Genomic DNA, 17,045 nt, shown 5'->3' with positions numbered 1-17,045 from the left:
ACATTTATAAATATTTATAAAGTTTACAATAATTTTTTCAGTATACTTTTTGAAAAAAAATATAATAATTATATTTTCTCAAGAGTTCAGACGTAAATTATAAAATAACAATTATCGTAAATCTTCCTTTACATTTGTTAGCAATAGACAATAGACTAAAAATAGTTTACTTTTAAAACAAAAATTATTTTCATTTAACGAGTGTTTTGTATAACTTAAGGTTTTGTAGGATATTTTTTCCAAATTTAGTAGTTCAAATAAAAAGGAAACAAAAAATATTAAAGTAGGTATTAGGAAATATTAAGCTGTATGTATTTCTTTTTTATCATTATTATTGTCAAACAAATAGCAAAATTCTTTATTTTCAAATATCAACTTCAATTTTTGAATAATAGCAAATTCGAAATTTAAAAAAAATCCAATTGTTAAGTAATTGAATAATTAATCATTATTTATTATCATCGAAAATTTAAATCAAATTCTTTGAAACAATTCAATTATTTTCTAAAATTGCAATAAAATTGTTGGGAATTCAGTTATTTCCCCAAATAATTAAATTCTTCGCAGGAATTAATTTATATTCGATTCAATTTTAATACAATAGAAAGAATTGAATTATTATCAATTCAATTTAATTAAATTTACTCAAAAAAATTCAATTATTTATGTAATTTTTAGTGAAATTCTTCTAAAGAATTAAATTATTTGCAAAAATTTCAATAAAATTCTTTGTAGGCTTCAACTATTTTTAATTTAATTTTAATTAAAAACTTTGGAGAAAGTTCAATTATTTTTTAAAATTTTAATAAAAGCCTTAGAAAAATTCAATTATTTACCAAAATTTCAATAAAATTCGTTAATGAATTCCAATGCTTTGAATTTAATTTTAATCAAATTTATGGAGAAATTTCAATTACTTTTTAAAACTTTAAGAAAATTCTTAGAAAAATTCAATAATTTGCAAAAATTTCAATGAAATTCTTTAAAAGATTCAACTTTTTTTAATTTAATTTTAATTAAAATTTTTTGAGAAAATTCAATTATTTTTCTAAATTTTAAGAAAAATTAAATTATTTGCAAAAATTTGAATAAAATTCTTTGCAGGATTCAATTACTTTTAATTTAATTTTAATAACATTTTTGGAGAAAATTAATTTTTTTTTTAAAATTTTAATAAAATTCTTCTAAGAAAATTCAATTAATTGCAAAAATTTCAATAAAATTCTTTAATGAATTCAGTTGCTTTCAAATAAATTTTAATAACATTTCTGGAGAAAATATAAAATAATTTCCAAATTTTTCTTGCAAAAAAAAATATCACAAAAGTGATTCTCCGAATCTGATGTAGTATTTCATATTGAATAAAAGAGTAAATTTTTTTTTTAATAAAAATAAATTGAGGATTTTCACCTGACGGAACCGGATGTCACTAAAAAGGGCATTGGCGTTGGACATGGACTCAGTGGTGAACTGCTAACAGAACTTCGCGTACTGTTTAAAACCGAATGAGGACACTGCGGTGGGCCCATGTGGGAAATCAAGGTTGCATTTCCGTTTCCACTATTGACTGGTCGTCTTTTAAAACACGGAATTCTGGGCCAACTGCTCTCATTCTTTCCATGACCATCTGAAACAATGAAAGAAAAAAATGTCAATTATTTATGCTCAAAAATCAAAATTACTTTTAATTTATTCAAATACACTTTTTTAAAGTTTTTCAAATAAAATTTCAGATATTTTTTAACATTTATTGAAAAACTAAGTAAAAGTAAATTTTATCAATACAAAAAAATGGTTTAAAAAAATTGTATAAAAAAAATTTTTAAAGTTCATTCTTTTCTCTCAGACTTTTTTTGGAAGAAAATAAAAACCCCTTTTGCCGATAATCGAACGTGGGATGCAAAAAGCAAAAGGGGCTTGAGAACAAAGTCAAGTTCTAGCCTTGATCAATAAGCTTGTTTCACTTGAGAAAAAAATTAAAACCCTTTGATGAATAAAATTAACAATATCAGTCGAAAAAAAGTTGTTAATGATTCAAAGACCTCTCTTCGAATTATTTTCCTTTTGTTTCTAGAATCGAAATTTTAAAAATAGTACAAAATTACCTTTGGGAATTTCGAGAAATTATTAAACGCGACTCGCTGTAAATTTTTCAACGCAGAGAAAACAACTCTCATTATCGGCTTTTTGGTCTCCTATTTTTCTGAACTTTTCTACATTGAACTCACGAAGCCATTTTAAAAATTTTCAATCTCCAATAATTTCAAATATACGTAGAAAACCTTTAACAAAAAAAGTTCACAATTTTTTTTTCCATTTTTTTTTTGTTAACTTGTATTTATTGTTCCTTTTGAAAAGTTTCTTTTTACACAAAAATATCCAAATGCAATAAATATTCGCATATCGAGATGAACTTTTAAAAAACAATGAAGAAAGAGAGATTTTCAAAGTATTGGAAAATCCTTCAAGTTCCAATAGACAAGTACAATCGAACAATAGTGCGCGGGATTATTCTGAATGAAATCCACCTGAAAGCACTCGGTCAAGAAACTGACAGTGTGACAAGTAGTTTCTTTTTTTTTCTTTCTCTTCACACATTTCCTCTGGTGCAATTTTTTAAAAATTGAACTTTTATTCTGTGGAAACAAAAATTTTTACATTCAAAATTCCTGTGAAATTTTATTAGAAAACTTCAAAAATTTCGATACAACGAAATAAAAGGAAAAAAGTGATTTAAAAATGAAATTTCTGTTCAAATTTCAGAAAATATTTTAACAATTGGAAGAATTGCAGTTGTAATTTTTAGATATAAAATTTCAAAAGGTTTTACATTGAAATTATTTGAAATTTCAATTAAAATAAATAACAACAAATTCTTAAATATTTAACAAAAATTATTGAACGTTTGAATAATTTAATGTAGAAATTCTAAAAAAAATTGTTATTGAAAAATATAATTACATTTTTTACATTGAATTCTCAAAAATAATTTAAAAACTTGAAACAATTAAAAGTTTTATCAAATTTTATGGAAATAAATTTTATATTCAAAAGAATTAAAAGCTTGGAAATAAATTTTATATTTGAAAGAATGAAAAGCATGGAAATAAATTTTATATTTGAAAGAATTAAAAAATCAAATTTTGCAAATAAATAAAGAAAACTACATTCTTTCAAATTTTCATCAATTTTATTCCAAACTTTATAGGATTTTCGATTGTAAAAATTTCCCATTTTCATGGCAATAATTTTTATTTCTCGGTTTCGATAAAAATCACTAATAAAGTAAATCTTTGATCTCTACTTCATTTATTTTAAGGATACATTAAAAAAAACTACAATTTGCCTGGCTGGCGACAAACATAGACGAAGAATTCAACTTTTACAATAGAATATTAAATTCTCAAACTGGAAAACGACAGACAATTTGCGTGATTTTATTATTCATATAAACCATTTTTATATACGTGATTCCAATTATTTTTAGCGTTTTAACTACAAAACGATGTAAAGGAAAATGAAAAAAGAAAAAAAAACAAAAACAAGAGTTCTGTTCTTTTTTTATTGGAAAAAATTTAATAGAAAATAGTTGGAAACATTGTAAAATTTATCAAATACTTTGGAGCCTTTGGAGATTAGAAATTGTCAAATACCAAAATAAATATTTACAGTCATGAAAGTAAATTATTGAAATTTTTTTTGCAAAAGAAAATATTTGTCAATAAATCGAAATTGAAATTTTAGAAAATAATGAAGCAATTATTTTGCACCTACGTTTAAACAATTACTTTAAAATTATTTTTTTTTAATAAAAACTATTATTTATAAATAGATTCTAAAAGTAATGATAATAAATAAATAAAAGTATTTTAATTTTAAATTACATATTTAGAAATTCAAATTTTTCAATTTAGTATTTAGAATACAATAGAATTAATTTCCCTAATGCTACATAATTATGTTTTACACAAAATTAAAAATTCTATTTATAAATATTTAAAACATATTTATCTCAATCAAAATAAAAATATTTTTATTTGAAAATATATTTATAAACAAAATAAAAATATTTTTATTCGAAAATATTTTTATAAACAAAATAAAAATATTTTTATTCGAAAATATTTTTATAAACAAAATAAAAATATTTTTATTTCAAAATATATTTATAAACAAAATAAAAATATTTTTACTTGGAAATATATTTATAAAAGTAATTTAAAAAGTAATAAATAAGTAATAATAATCAATTAATTAATGAATGTATGAGCAATTAAATTAAATAAAAACTAAAATATTATCAAAAAAATTAAAATTAAATTAAAAAAATAAATAATTTTTGTCAAATTTTTATTTCAAGTATTTATAAATAGAATTTATTTGTAATAATAATAAAAATTGGAAAAAAGAATTAACATTGAACGACAATTAATAATTTCCGGTTTTGCAGTGTTTAAAAAATTTACACGCTTCTTATTTTACACCTCGTAGAAGAAAATGGGGGAGGAAAATTAATCATTCTTTATCTGACCTTCCAGTGCTGTTGCACCCGACAGTTACTTATCCCTCTGACCTGACCTTTACGAAAAACCAACTAAAACGTGCAACGCATTTAATCGACCTGAATCTCCATTGGACTATGGCCATTAATTTGGGGAAAAAAGATCCACGAATTCTATAAATAGAAACGCGAATGGCATTTTAAATGCAATTAAATCGAAATAAATCCCAGAACCACGACATATTTCACGTCAATAGTCTCTGAAACATGAAAAAAATAAAGAAATATTATTTAAAATTCCGAATTTAATTTACTAAAATTGGAAAAATCCATTTTTAGCTATTTTTTTTCTTTATTTTTCGACTTAATTTAGAATTAATGAATTATTAATTATTAACTATAACTAGCAAATGTTACGCGAAATTTATTAGTATTATTATGCAAATTACAAAATTTTGTATTTTCAAATTTATAAATTTTTGATTAATTTCAAATTCAAACTTTAAAAAAATTCAATTATTAACTAATTTACTAATAATTATTTTTAAATAGTGAAATTTTTCACAAGTATGCAATTATCTTTAAAAATAAGAAATTCATTGCAGAAATTCAATTATTTTCGATTTATTTCAATTCTAATAAAATTTTGTAAAACAATTTTAAAAATTGTAATAAAATTTTTCGCAAGAATTCAATTATATTCATAAATAATAAAATTCTTCCCAGGCATTCAATTATTTTTAGTACAATTTTATTAAAATATTTCAAAAGAATTCAATTTTCTTTATAAATTACAGAATTTTTCTGTAGAATTTATTATTTGCCAATTCATTTCAATAAAATTCTTTAATAAATTAAGTTGCTATTAATTTAATTTTAATAAAATTTCTCGAGAAAATTCAATTATTTTTAAAAATTTTAATAAATAAATATCTTAGAAAAATTCAATTCTTTGCAAAAAATTTAATAAAATTCTTTAATGAATTAAATTGCTATAAATTTAATTTTTATAAAATTGCCCGAAAGAGTTGAACTCTTTTCAATACAATTTTAATCAAATTTCTGGAGAAAATTCAATTTGTTTAAAAAAATGTTTTTAAATATCTTAGAAAAATTCAATTCTTTGCAAAAATTCCAATAAAATTCTTTAACGCATTTAAATACTTTGAATTTAATTTTAATAATATTTGTGGAAAAAATCCAATTATTTTTAAATATTTTAAGAAAATTCTTAGAAAAATTTAATTATTTTCACATTTAATTTACTAAAATTGGAGAAATCTATTTTTAGAAAAATTTGTTTCTTAATTTTTTGACAGCTGCTATTTTACAATCTATTTTTTGATGCTTCTTTTTCAAAATTAATTAACAAGTGCGAAGTCTTTCCATTTAATAGCAAAAAAAAAAAAAAATAAAAATAATTTCAGAAAAAAATATTCTAAATTCAGGAAAATGTAAATATTGGAAATTTTGAAAAAGGAAATACTCGAAATTGTGGAAATTGAAAATATTCGAAATTTTGGAATATAATTCCCGGGACAGTGAAAGAGCAACATGACTGGCGTGAAGATTATCACTTATATTTGAGAGAGGATTATTATTCGATCGCAATTGACAGAAAGTGGATAGAGAGCGAGAGAGGTAGAGGAAAGTCTAGAGATTAAACATAGAAGGATTATAAAAGAGACTAAAACCGAGAAATTGAAGAGCATGAAGGGTCGATTTCAGCAGAGTATAGGATGTCATAGACCCCCGGGAGTCACCTAGTTACCTATAACCATTTACTTTTACTATACACACACCCCACTGTTGACCTGACGTAGAGCATGACGTCAGTTGCTCCCGTGGTTCCCTGGTCGATTAATTAAAGTGACGCAATTCTTCTTACAAGACAAAGAATAAATTTACCTACTTGCAATATATGTATATATACAAAGGAATTTAAATCAGTTTGTCAGTGCCATTAATTTCTTACTTTTTCCCAAAAAACATTTCTTTATACTTTTCTCCACTAGAATTTAAAATTTGTTAATTTCACTTCTTTCGGTAATTATTTTATTTTTCTCGTCAACAATAAATTGTGTTATTAATTTCTTAATTTTTCGAAAAAGAATTCCTTTTAATTAAAATTATAGTCAAAATTAAAATGCGCAATTATCATAAAACATAAAGAAAATATCTGTGTAATTTTTGTTGCTATATTAAAAATGCTTTTTTCCAGTCTCTCACAAAATTTAACTTTGAGTATTAAATTTAACTGTTTCAATTCTGTTTAAATACATTTTCATTAGATGCAATTTCATCACGTCGACACGAAGTGAAAAAAAATAGAGAGAGATTCCCAAAAGCCGTACGCTGATTTATAAGTCAATTTGTCAACTGGTAGATGTATGTATGTAGGTACGTGGAACGTGTGATGTTCTCTTTTTGTCTACGTTATCACATTTTGCATATGTCTACAAGTTTCGTTATTAAGTACAAATATAAATGCCACCGATTTTTTTTATACACAACAATTCTTTTTAATTCATTTTTCTTATCATCTTTTTAATTTATTTTTCATCATTTTTTCAATTCACTTTTTATTCATTTTTTAAGTCATTCTTGTTTATTATTTCCCTAACAATTTTAATAAAATATTTCGCAAAAATTCAATTATTCTCATAAATAATAACATTCTTTGTAAGAATTCAATTATTTTCAATTCATTTCAATTTTTTAAAAATTATTTTTGAAAATTTAAATAAAATTCTTCGCAGAATTTCAATTAATTATAATACAATTTTTATAAAATTCAATTATATGGAAAATTTTTAATAAAATTTTTAGCAAAAATACAATTTTATTCATAAATAATCAAATTCTTCGCAAAAATTCAATTATTTTCAATACAATTTTAATGAAATTTGAATTATTTCAAAACTCATGGAATTTTTCACAAGAATCCAATTATTTTTATAAATAATATAAAAATTAAAAATTGTAATAAAATTTTCAACAAAAATTCAATTATATTCATAAATAATAAAATTCTTCGCAGGAATTCAATTATTTTTAGTACAATTTTATTAAAATATTTCGAAAAAATTGAATTATTTTTTAAAATTTTAATAAAATTCTTTGAAAAATTCAATTATTTGCAAAAATTTCAATAAAATTCTTTAATGAATTCAATTACTTTAATTTTAATAAAATTTCTGGAGAAAATTCAATTATTTTTTTAAATTTTAATAAAATTCTTAGAAAAATTCAATTATTTGCAAAAATTTCAATAAAATTCTTTAACGAATTCAATTGTTTTTAATTTAAATTTTATAAAATTGCTCAAAAGTGTTTAACTCTTTTCAATACAATTTTAATCAAATTTCTAAAAAAAATTCAATTTTTTTCAATAGAATTTAAATAAAATTTTTCAAACGATTTGAATTATTTTTAAAAATTGTAATTAAATTTTTCTAATTAATTCTATTAGTCCCAAAAGCTTTGATAACAATTTTTGTAAATTTCAATTCTTTTAGAAATTTTCAATTAAATTAAAAAAAAAATAACATTATTTTCGAGAAGTTTAAAGAAATTCTTCAAAAAGATTTAATTACTTACGAATAATCATGAATAAAATTGTTTAGTAGAATTTAATTTTCTATCGATAATTTCAATTAAATTAATTCGCAAAAGAATTGTTGTTTGAATACAATTTTAATACAAAATTTCTCGAATGATTTCAATTATTTAAAAAAATTTTTTAAATCCTTCAAAGGAATTCAATTATTTTCAAATTTTTAAATAAATACTTCCAAGAATTCAATTTTTATTTAATACATTTTAATTTTTAAAATTCGAAACATTTAAAAAGAAATTTTTTGAAAAATATTAGAAAAAAAAGAAGCAAACAAAAAACTAACTTCAAACTGCAAACGAATTAATATAGAAGAAAATAGATAGAAGATAGAAAATAATTATTTTAGAGAAAGAAACTATTAAAAATAATTTTCGAATCTACTAGTTTCTAATTTTCTCATTGAATTGAATTTTCATTATTCTTTTTTTGGGATAATTTCGATAATTTTCATTTAATGGCAAAATTTTCATTTATTATCGGCGCAATATATATTTAATGATAGACTCGCCATTAGCCTGAATTCCTCCAATCCAGTTATCTAGCCTAGCCTCGTTCTGAATTCAGACAAATTGGCACGAACGTTATTACGAGCATTCTACGAAAAATCTCTCGAGAAACTGTTAAAATTGCCAAAAAAGAAGTAAAAGCGACTCTGCTCGCAATTTATCGCATATTTTCTCGATGAGTTTCCTTCCAGCTTTTTCCTGGACTTTACAATAAGCTCCCACAGATTCTATAGATTTGCCAGATAGACACTGTTGCTGACGTTTCACACTCTTTTTTATCTTTCCTTCACAAAATTTTCAGAAAAAACCTCTTATTGAACAATAATTTGAAAAAACCAAAATTTTTCTGTCATAAATAATTTCTGTCAAAAATTGTTATTTTTTACATTTAAATGATTTATGTTAGAAAAATTTTGGTTTTTCAATAAATATTTTAAATCTAAAACTTAAAAATCCAAAATTCTGAATTTTAAAATGAGACAAAACGTAAATATTTCCAGACAAAAAAAATGTTCAATCAGAGGATTATTGTTTAGGGATTAGCTATTATATATAGGAATGCTAAGTCCTCGATTAACGGCGTTGACCTTCAGTTTAAAACTGATTAGGAAGGAAAAAAAGGTGTTGCAATTTGTCACTTCATAATGAGGTCAACTTGTAAGACTTGAGTTGCCGTGTTCCTAACTTTGACCTCTTTGGCGTGTCGAGGATGTAAAGGCGTGACGGTGCAGAACGAAATATGCGTGAAAACCAGTTACTGCACTTGGAGTTTCAGTTTTAAAATATCGCGTGCTACGAAGCAACCAACTGTAAATCAGGTTGTTCACATTACGTAAAATTAAACTTGTCTGTGTCCTAAACATTTTTCCCCTGAAAAATAAGATCCTCTTCATTATTTCCAATTGACAAAAAATATTAATTATCAAACATTCGGAAAAAATTATCAACATTTCGGAAAAATCACCGGAAATTATAACAAATATTCGGGGAAAATTATGAAGACTTCAGAAAAATGACCGGGAATCAAATAATTATTTTCAAAAAAATTTAACGAAAGAATTCAATTCTTTTCTTAATTCGTTATAAAATCTATGCAAAAATTCAATTATTTTCAAAAGAATTTGACGGAAAAATTCTATTGTTTTCTTAATGCGTTATAACATTTTTAAAAAGAATTCAATTATTTTCTAAAATTTTAATAAAATTCAATTATTTCAAGACTCATTCTAAAATTTTTCACAACAATTCAATTATTTTTATAAATAATAAAATTCATTGCAGAAATTTAATTATTTTCGATTTATGTCAATTCTAGTAAAATTTTGTAAAACAATTTTAAATATTGTATTACAAATTTTTCACAAGAATTCAATTATTTTCAATACAATATTAATAAAATCCAATTATTTCAACACTTGTTATGAAAATTTGTACAAGAATTCAATTATTTTCATAAATAATAAAATTCTTTGCAGAAATGCAATTATTTTCAATTTATTTCAATTCTAATAAAATTTTTCACAAGAATTCAATTCAATTTTATTAAAATCTTCCGAAAAAATCAATTTTTTCGTAAGTAATAAAAATATTCGGTGGAATTTATTATATTCCAATTCATTTCAAAAAAATTCTTTAATGAATTCAATTGCTGTCAATTTAATTTTAATAAAATTTCAGGAGAAAATTCAATAATTTTTAAAATTTTAATAAAATTCTTAGAAAAATTCAATTATTTGCCAAATTTTAATAAAATTCTTTAATGAATTCAATTGTTTTCAATTTAAATTTATTAAAATTGCTCGAAAGAGTTTAATTCTTTTGAATACAATTTTAATAAAATTTCTGTTGAAAATTCAATTTTTTTTAATTCTTAATGATATTTTTCAGGAAAAATTCAATAATTTTTAAAAATTTTAATAAATTGTTTGAAAAAATTCAATTTTTTTTTTAAAATAAAATGTTTGCAAAAATGCAAATGAATGTCACGAAAGAATTCAATTCTTTTTTCAATTCGTTATAAAATCTTTGCAAAAATTAAATTACTTTCAAAAGAATTTCACGAAAGAATTCAATTTTTTTTAATTCGTTATAAAATTCTTTAAAAAAAAATTCAATTACATTTATTATAAAGATTTTAATCTTTGAAAGAATTTAATCATTTTCAAAAAATTTCATGAAAGAATTCAATTATTTTCTAAAATTTTAATAAATTCTTCGAAAAAATTCAATTATATTTATAAAAATAGTAAAATTTTTTGCAAAAATTTAATTATTTTTAATACAATTTTAATCAAATTTCATGAAAGAATTTAATTTCTTTTTAATTTATAATAATATTTTTCGAAAAAATTCAATTATTTTTAAACTTTGAAATTAAAATTATTAAAGAAACTCCATTATTTATTAAAAAGTTTTAAAAAATTCCTCTAAAAGGATTTAATTAGAATTTTTAAAAAGTTTAACAAAATCCACAGTTTGAATTTAGTTTTTGTGTATACTTTGGTTTTTTTTCTCTAAAAAAACTTTTTTTGCTAAATTTTTCATAATTTACTTAATTTTATTCAAAAAAGTAAATAAGAAGTTAGCGCGTCACTTGTTGCTATAGTTTAATTATTATTTTAAATCCATTTAAAGCGGATATAGTGTTTTTCTAAAAAAAAAAACCCAGAAAATAATTAAAATTGCGAGAAAGACAAATTTAAAAAAATCCAGAGAGAAAATAAGTAGAATGTTCTACTAAAATGAAGAAAAAAAAAATATCTAGCGTGAAAAGGAAAGAATTATTCAAATAAAAAGACGAGAAGATGCGTTTCTGAACCGCAATCGTGTCTTACTTTCGTACAGTTTACTTCTTTCAAAACTCAATGCAAATTATACGTCTGGCAAGTTTCCCCAACGAGTCAGAATTTATCGGACAATTATTTATGCTTTCAGAGTATTATTATTTTTTTCCCCTTCTTCTTTTTTTTTTTGTTTTCTTTTCTACAAAATTTTTGGAAACAAAAGACTATAATTCGAAGAGAAATAATTTTTTTCCTCCTTTTTTTCTTGTTTCCTTTTCTACCACAATTTTTGGAAACAAAAGACAATAATTCGAAGAGAAATTATTATGAACGAAATAAAATAAAGCTTTCGTTCCATTTTTTCGATAGAAAATTTTCTTCTTTGATTTATTCCTTTTGGAATATTAGAGAGAGAATTTCTATAAATACTTGATGGGCTTTATTTCCTTTTTCATTTATTGAGTGAGAGAAAAATTATTGACGGTTTAGTGACTTACTGAGAATTTTGATTCCCTGAACGGGACTCAAAGGATAAAAATCCCCGTGCAGAGGACAATGGAAACCAACACGCCTTTCTCTTCTTCTCGCACGTCTCGTTAGCATGCAGAGAAAAACACCCAGGGCGAGCATTAGAGCACCAACAACAATGCATATTGGTCCTAGGATCCTGGAATTTCCTGTCAATGCGATTCTCGATGCATACGAATCCTTATCCTCGTACTCGCCTGGACCTCGATACGATGCCGCTAAAAATTAAAATACCACATTAATAATCAATTTTTTAGACAGTAAAAATAAATAATAAAAATAATTAGTAAAAATAATAAAATAAATAATAATAATAGGTAAAAATAAATAATAAATAAAATAATAATAATGAAAACAATATAATAAAAAAATAAAAATAGTAAAAAAACTGAAAATAACAATTCCGAAAGAATCGTCCACTAAGTTTTTCTGGACAAACAACAAAAATAGTATTTAAGATTTATTTTCCAAAAACAGATAAATTAGAACAAGTCCAAGAAAAAATTGTAAAAATTCACCAAAAGAAAAAACAATCAAGAGAGTTCTTCCTAAATGTAATACATATACTTAATGACAATCTAGTCATTCATCTTCTTGAGACAATGATTGAAGAAAAATATATTAAGTTGTTGTCTAATAATGAAAAAGTAGGTAGGAGTTTATTTATGTAATTGAATCCCTAGCATCTTCTCTCTCTTTAAAATTCTATTCCTGTGTTTTCAAAGTTGAACGCCTTCGATAATCGATAGGAACCTTTGTTCTCTCTGGGATTGAAAAGTTTTATACCAAAGCAAAAAGGAAAGCATGAAAAAAAATGAAAAACAATTTTTTATAATAGTCAAAAATAAAAAATAATTGATTATCGAAATATGAAAATAGTTAATTATCGCCTAATGTAAAGCAGAATTTAATTTTTTATTATTATTAGGAAAATTAGAAGATTTTTTATTTTTAAATGTCAACTTCAATTTTTTAATAAAATCAGATTCAAAATTCGAAACAAAAATTATGAGCGAAAAATATAAAATTAAATTCACTTATTAATCAATAATTTAATATTACTTATTATTTTCATAAATAATAAAATTCTTTGCAAAAATTAAAATCATTTTAATACAATTTTAATATAATTCAATTATTTTCATAAATCATGAAATTCTTCGCAGAATTTCAATTATTTTCAATACAATTTTAATGAAATTAAAGAATAAATTTTTTTTTTCACTAAAATTGAAAATCGATTTTAGTAAAAACGTATTTTAATAGAAAACAAATTTCAATGGAATTTTTAGAGTGGAAAATAATTTTTTCTTCTCCATACAAATTTGCCCCCGTGATGCACATTAGAATTGCACAAAGAAATAATCATTGAAAATTCTTTTATCATAAAATCACTATAATAATCATACATAATATTTCAAATTTTTCTTTGCTACAATTTTCAATTGAATCTCCTGATAAAAATAAATTTCTTTTCTCGAGGACTTTCACATAGATGGAGAATAATACACCACTTGACTATTTATCAAAAATAAATATTTATTATTCTAGCCAAAAAAAACTTTTATCTAAACAAAATGATATATTATTTGCTTCAATTTGCAAAAAAAATTGTTATAAATTGCGCAAGTTTCGACGTTTAAAAAAAATCAAAATTTACACCTTGTGCAATAAAAATGTCAAGAGATAGTTCTTTAGAGTAAAGGTACTTGAAGTGGAAGGTTTCAAAGTAATAAAATCCTTGTTTTATATACGTTGACGTCAGAATTTAAAAAGACCTTTTTCTTTAACAAAAAAAAAAGAAAAAATCAAATTTACTGACTTCATTTCAACGAGAACATTGCTTTTTTACACTCATTATATTCTGACGTTATTATCTCCCATCAATAAAATAAAAAAAAAATTTGGAATTTCTTAAAATATATTTTTATGTAATACAGTAAAAATATAAATAGAAATTATTATTACTTACTTACTGACGAAAAATATTAAAATTAATTAAACTCTCTTGTTCTTTTTTTAAAACTTCAATTAAGTTTCATTCGCGAGAAAAGGAGAATTTCTATTTTTAATGAAGACTAAGAATACTCGTAGAATTGTAGAAAGTATATTATTAATAAAAAGCAGAGAAATATTATTCTAAAATGAGGAAGTAACTATCAATAAAAATGCATTTCAATGAAACCTTGTTCTTATTTCTAGGTCTTCGCGCATTCAATATTCTTCTGAGCAATGATAATGATTTAACAAAGAAAATATTTATAATAATAACTCACAAAATCAATTTTTTAAATTTCTTCGTCTGAAATTCAATTTTTATTTTCATCTTCCAATTAAAAAAAAATACTCTATTTTCTATAAAATTTTATTTTATTTTTTTTGTTAATAGCAAATTTATTTCCTTTTTTTATTTAATAAAACCGTTTTCTACAATTTTTTCTTGTTTTTTTGTATTTTCCCAGAATTTTTTTTTGTATTTTTCTTTTTTCTTTTAATGACAATTTTATTTACATATTTTTTTGAATTAATAAAACATTTTGTATAATTCTTTTTTACTTTTCAAAACATATTTGAAAAGGGTAAAATTAAAATATATTTTCCCGAAAAATTATCAAATCCTAATAATTCCGATGAAGTACTAAACAATTTTTTTTCCACTTTGTTAAATTATTTTTGAATAAATTGTAAAGATTAAAATTATAAAATAATTTGTAAATTGTAAAGTTAATTTACTAAATTAATTTAAAATAATTCTCTTTCCCTTTTTTTTGAATTTACTAGAAAAAAAAAGAACAAAATGAGTCAGAACCCTTGGACAAAATTTCAAGTATAATATGGTTTCGATGTGTTTGCATAATATAATCAAATCAGCGAACGTAACAATGTTTTGTAGCCTATATACAAAAATTAACCCCCTGTAAATCTTGTATTACGTTCGTTATTCGTTTTCTCGGTCACGTTGCTGCAAGTGATTACATAATCACCAAGAGCCGTGTACATCCTTTAAAAATTACACGAATTTATTTAATTTATAATTAAATTCATTTAATTGTCAAATTATATCAATTATAAACAATAGCAATAAAATTTAAATGCCAAAAAATTGTTCTCGAATTAATAACACAAAATTTATTCAATTTATTTTCTTATTTATTAAATTATTTTGTTATTTATTTATTTAATTATTTAGTTATTTATTTATTTAATTATTTACTTATTTATTTAATTATTTAGTTATTTATTTAATCATTTATTTAACAGCCTTTGTTGATAGTTAAAGAAACTTAATTTTTGAAATTTATTATTATTTAATATAATTTTTCGTATTATACCTAATTCTTAAAAAAAAACGATTATATTTCGAAATAATTTAGTAATAATATTAAATTCCTTTAAACATAAAATTTATTTCAATGAAATAAAATAAAATGTTAAAAAGATTTCAATTTATTTTAATAAAATTTGACAAAATTTCCTATTTTTCCAATTTTTTAAAATTATTTTCGGGAATTTAGCTATTTTCGTAAAAACTGTTAATTATGATTTTTTAAAAGCCCCATTTTTCATAATTTCTAAATAATAATTTTCAAATTTTATTAATTTTTGTTTAAACAAATCAAAACCTCCTATTTTCACGTGCGGACAGAATAAATAAATAAAATTAAATTATTTTCAAAAAAAAATAAAATTTTTCACAATAATTTAATTATATTCGAAAATAATAAAATTCATCGTAGAAATTAAATTATTTTCAATATAATTTTAATAAAATTTAATTATTTTCATAAATCATGAAATTCTTCGTAGGAATTAAATTATTTTTTATAAATAATAAAATTCTTTGGAGGAATTCAATTATTTTTAATACAATTTTAACAGAATTTAATTATTTTAATAAATCGTGAAAATCTTCTCAGGAATTCAATTATTTTTAATAGAATTTTAAATAAAATTCAATTATTTTTATAATAATAAAAATAATAATTTCCAAAAATAGAATTTTCATTTTGAAAATACTGTCAATAAACAATTAATAACTAAAATTAAATCACGAGCGAAGAGCTCGAAATGAATTTGATTAAAAATAAGGTCAATATTGAATAACGATGAAATTATATTTTTTTCAATCTATTTTTGGCATGAAATTCGAGAAATAAAAAAGTTTAAATAATATACATATATATATATAGTCTCTCGTAAAATATAAATATAAAAATCATTAGCTATATAGAAGAGAGAGAGAGAGAGAGCTTTTCATTTGTTAATAATACACATTGGAATAATTTTAAGAGCGCAAAAGGTCAGAGAGATAAAACTTATTTTGGTCCATGGATACAAAAATTGATTCGATTCAATTGCGCGAGTATAGAAAAACATATTTCAAGAAGAAAAATTCAATTAAAATTAGAATTTTCTTTTCTTATCTTAAAAAAAAATTCCATTGTTTAAATATATTTTTTTATAGTTTCATTATATAGATATGACCCTATTTGACCTGACTTGTGACGTAATTGAATTATATGAGTATATAGCATAATCATCACACTTGATTATTAAAATTATTCCATAGCCTTGTGAACTTTGATTTTTGTTTTGGAATTGGCGAAATAAAAAAATTACAAGTTCAAGTGTTATGTAATCAAATAAAAAGTGTTTTCCGAAAAAAAATTGATTTTAAATTAAAAATCCAAAAATAAAGTTTTTTTAACTGAAAAATAAAAGAATAAATTACTTTAAAATAAAATCAAATAGAAAACAGTTTTTGAAAAAAAAAATTGTTTTTAAATAAAAATACAAAAACAATTTTTTAACTGAAAAATTAAAGAATAAATTTACTTTAATAAAATAAAATCAAATAAAAAAGAGTTTTCGAAAAAAATGTTTTGAAATAAAAATCAAAGAATAAAATTTTTTAAATTAAAAATTAAAGAATAAATTACAAAAATTACAAAAAATTAAAGAATAAATTAGATTTAAAATAAAATCAAATAAAAAAGAATTTTCGAAAAAAATTGTTTTTAAATAAGAATCCAAGAATAAATTTTTCTTAACTGCAAAAAATAAAAAAATAAATCAGATTTAAAATAAAATCAAATAAAAAAGAGTTT

At 21.5% G+C, this 17,045-nt stretch overlaps 1 protein-coding gene across 3 annotated transcripts in view; it reads right to left on the bottom strand.

Moving 5' to 3' along the window:
* The window catches only part of LOC122508948, a 61,979-nt gene that overhangs the window by 4,975 nt on the left and 39,959 nt on the right, over nt 1–17,045 (bottom strand). For all 3 annotated transcript variants that reach the window (XM_043622630.1, XM_043622632.1, XM_043622631.1), the window contains exons 3-4: nt 11,907–12,155; nt 1,411–1,627 (exon numbers count right to left, since the gene is read on the bottom strand). In XM_043622630.1, the coding sequence (XP_043478565.1) occupies nt 1,411–1,627; nt 11,907–12,155 (466 nt within the window). The remainder of the gene's footprint in view (nt 1–1,410; nt 1,628–11,906; nt 12,156–17,045) is intronic.

Source organism: Leptopilina heterotoma, unplaced genomic scaffold (assembly GCF_015476425.1).
Source record: "Leptopilina heterotoma isolate Lh14 unplaced genomic scaffold, ASM1547642v1 Lhet_59, whole genome shotgun sequence".
NCBI lineage: Eukaryota > Metazoa > Arthropoda > Insecta > Hymenoptera > Figitidae > Leptopilina > Leptopilina heterotoma.
The sequence above is the reverse complement of the archived record's forward strand: the minus strand, read 5'-3'. Positions and strand labels throughout refer to the sequence as shown.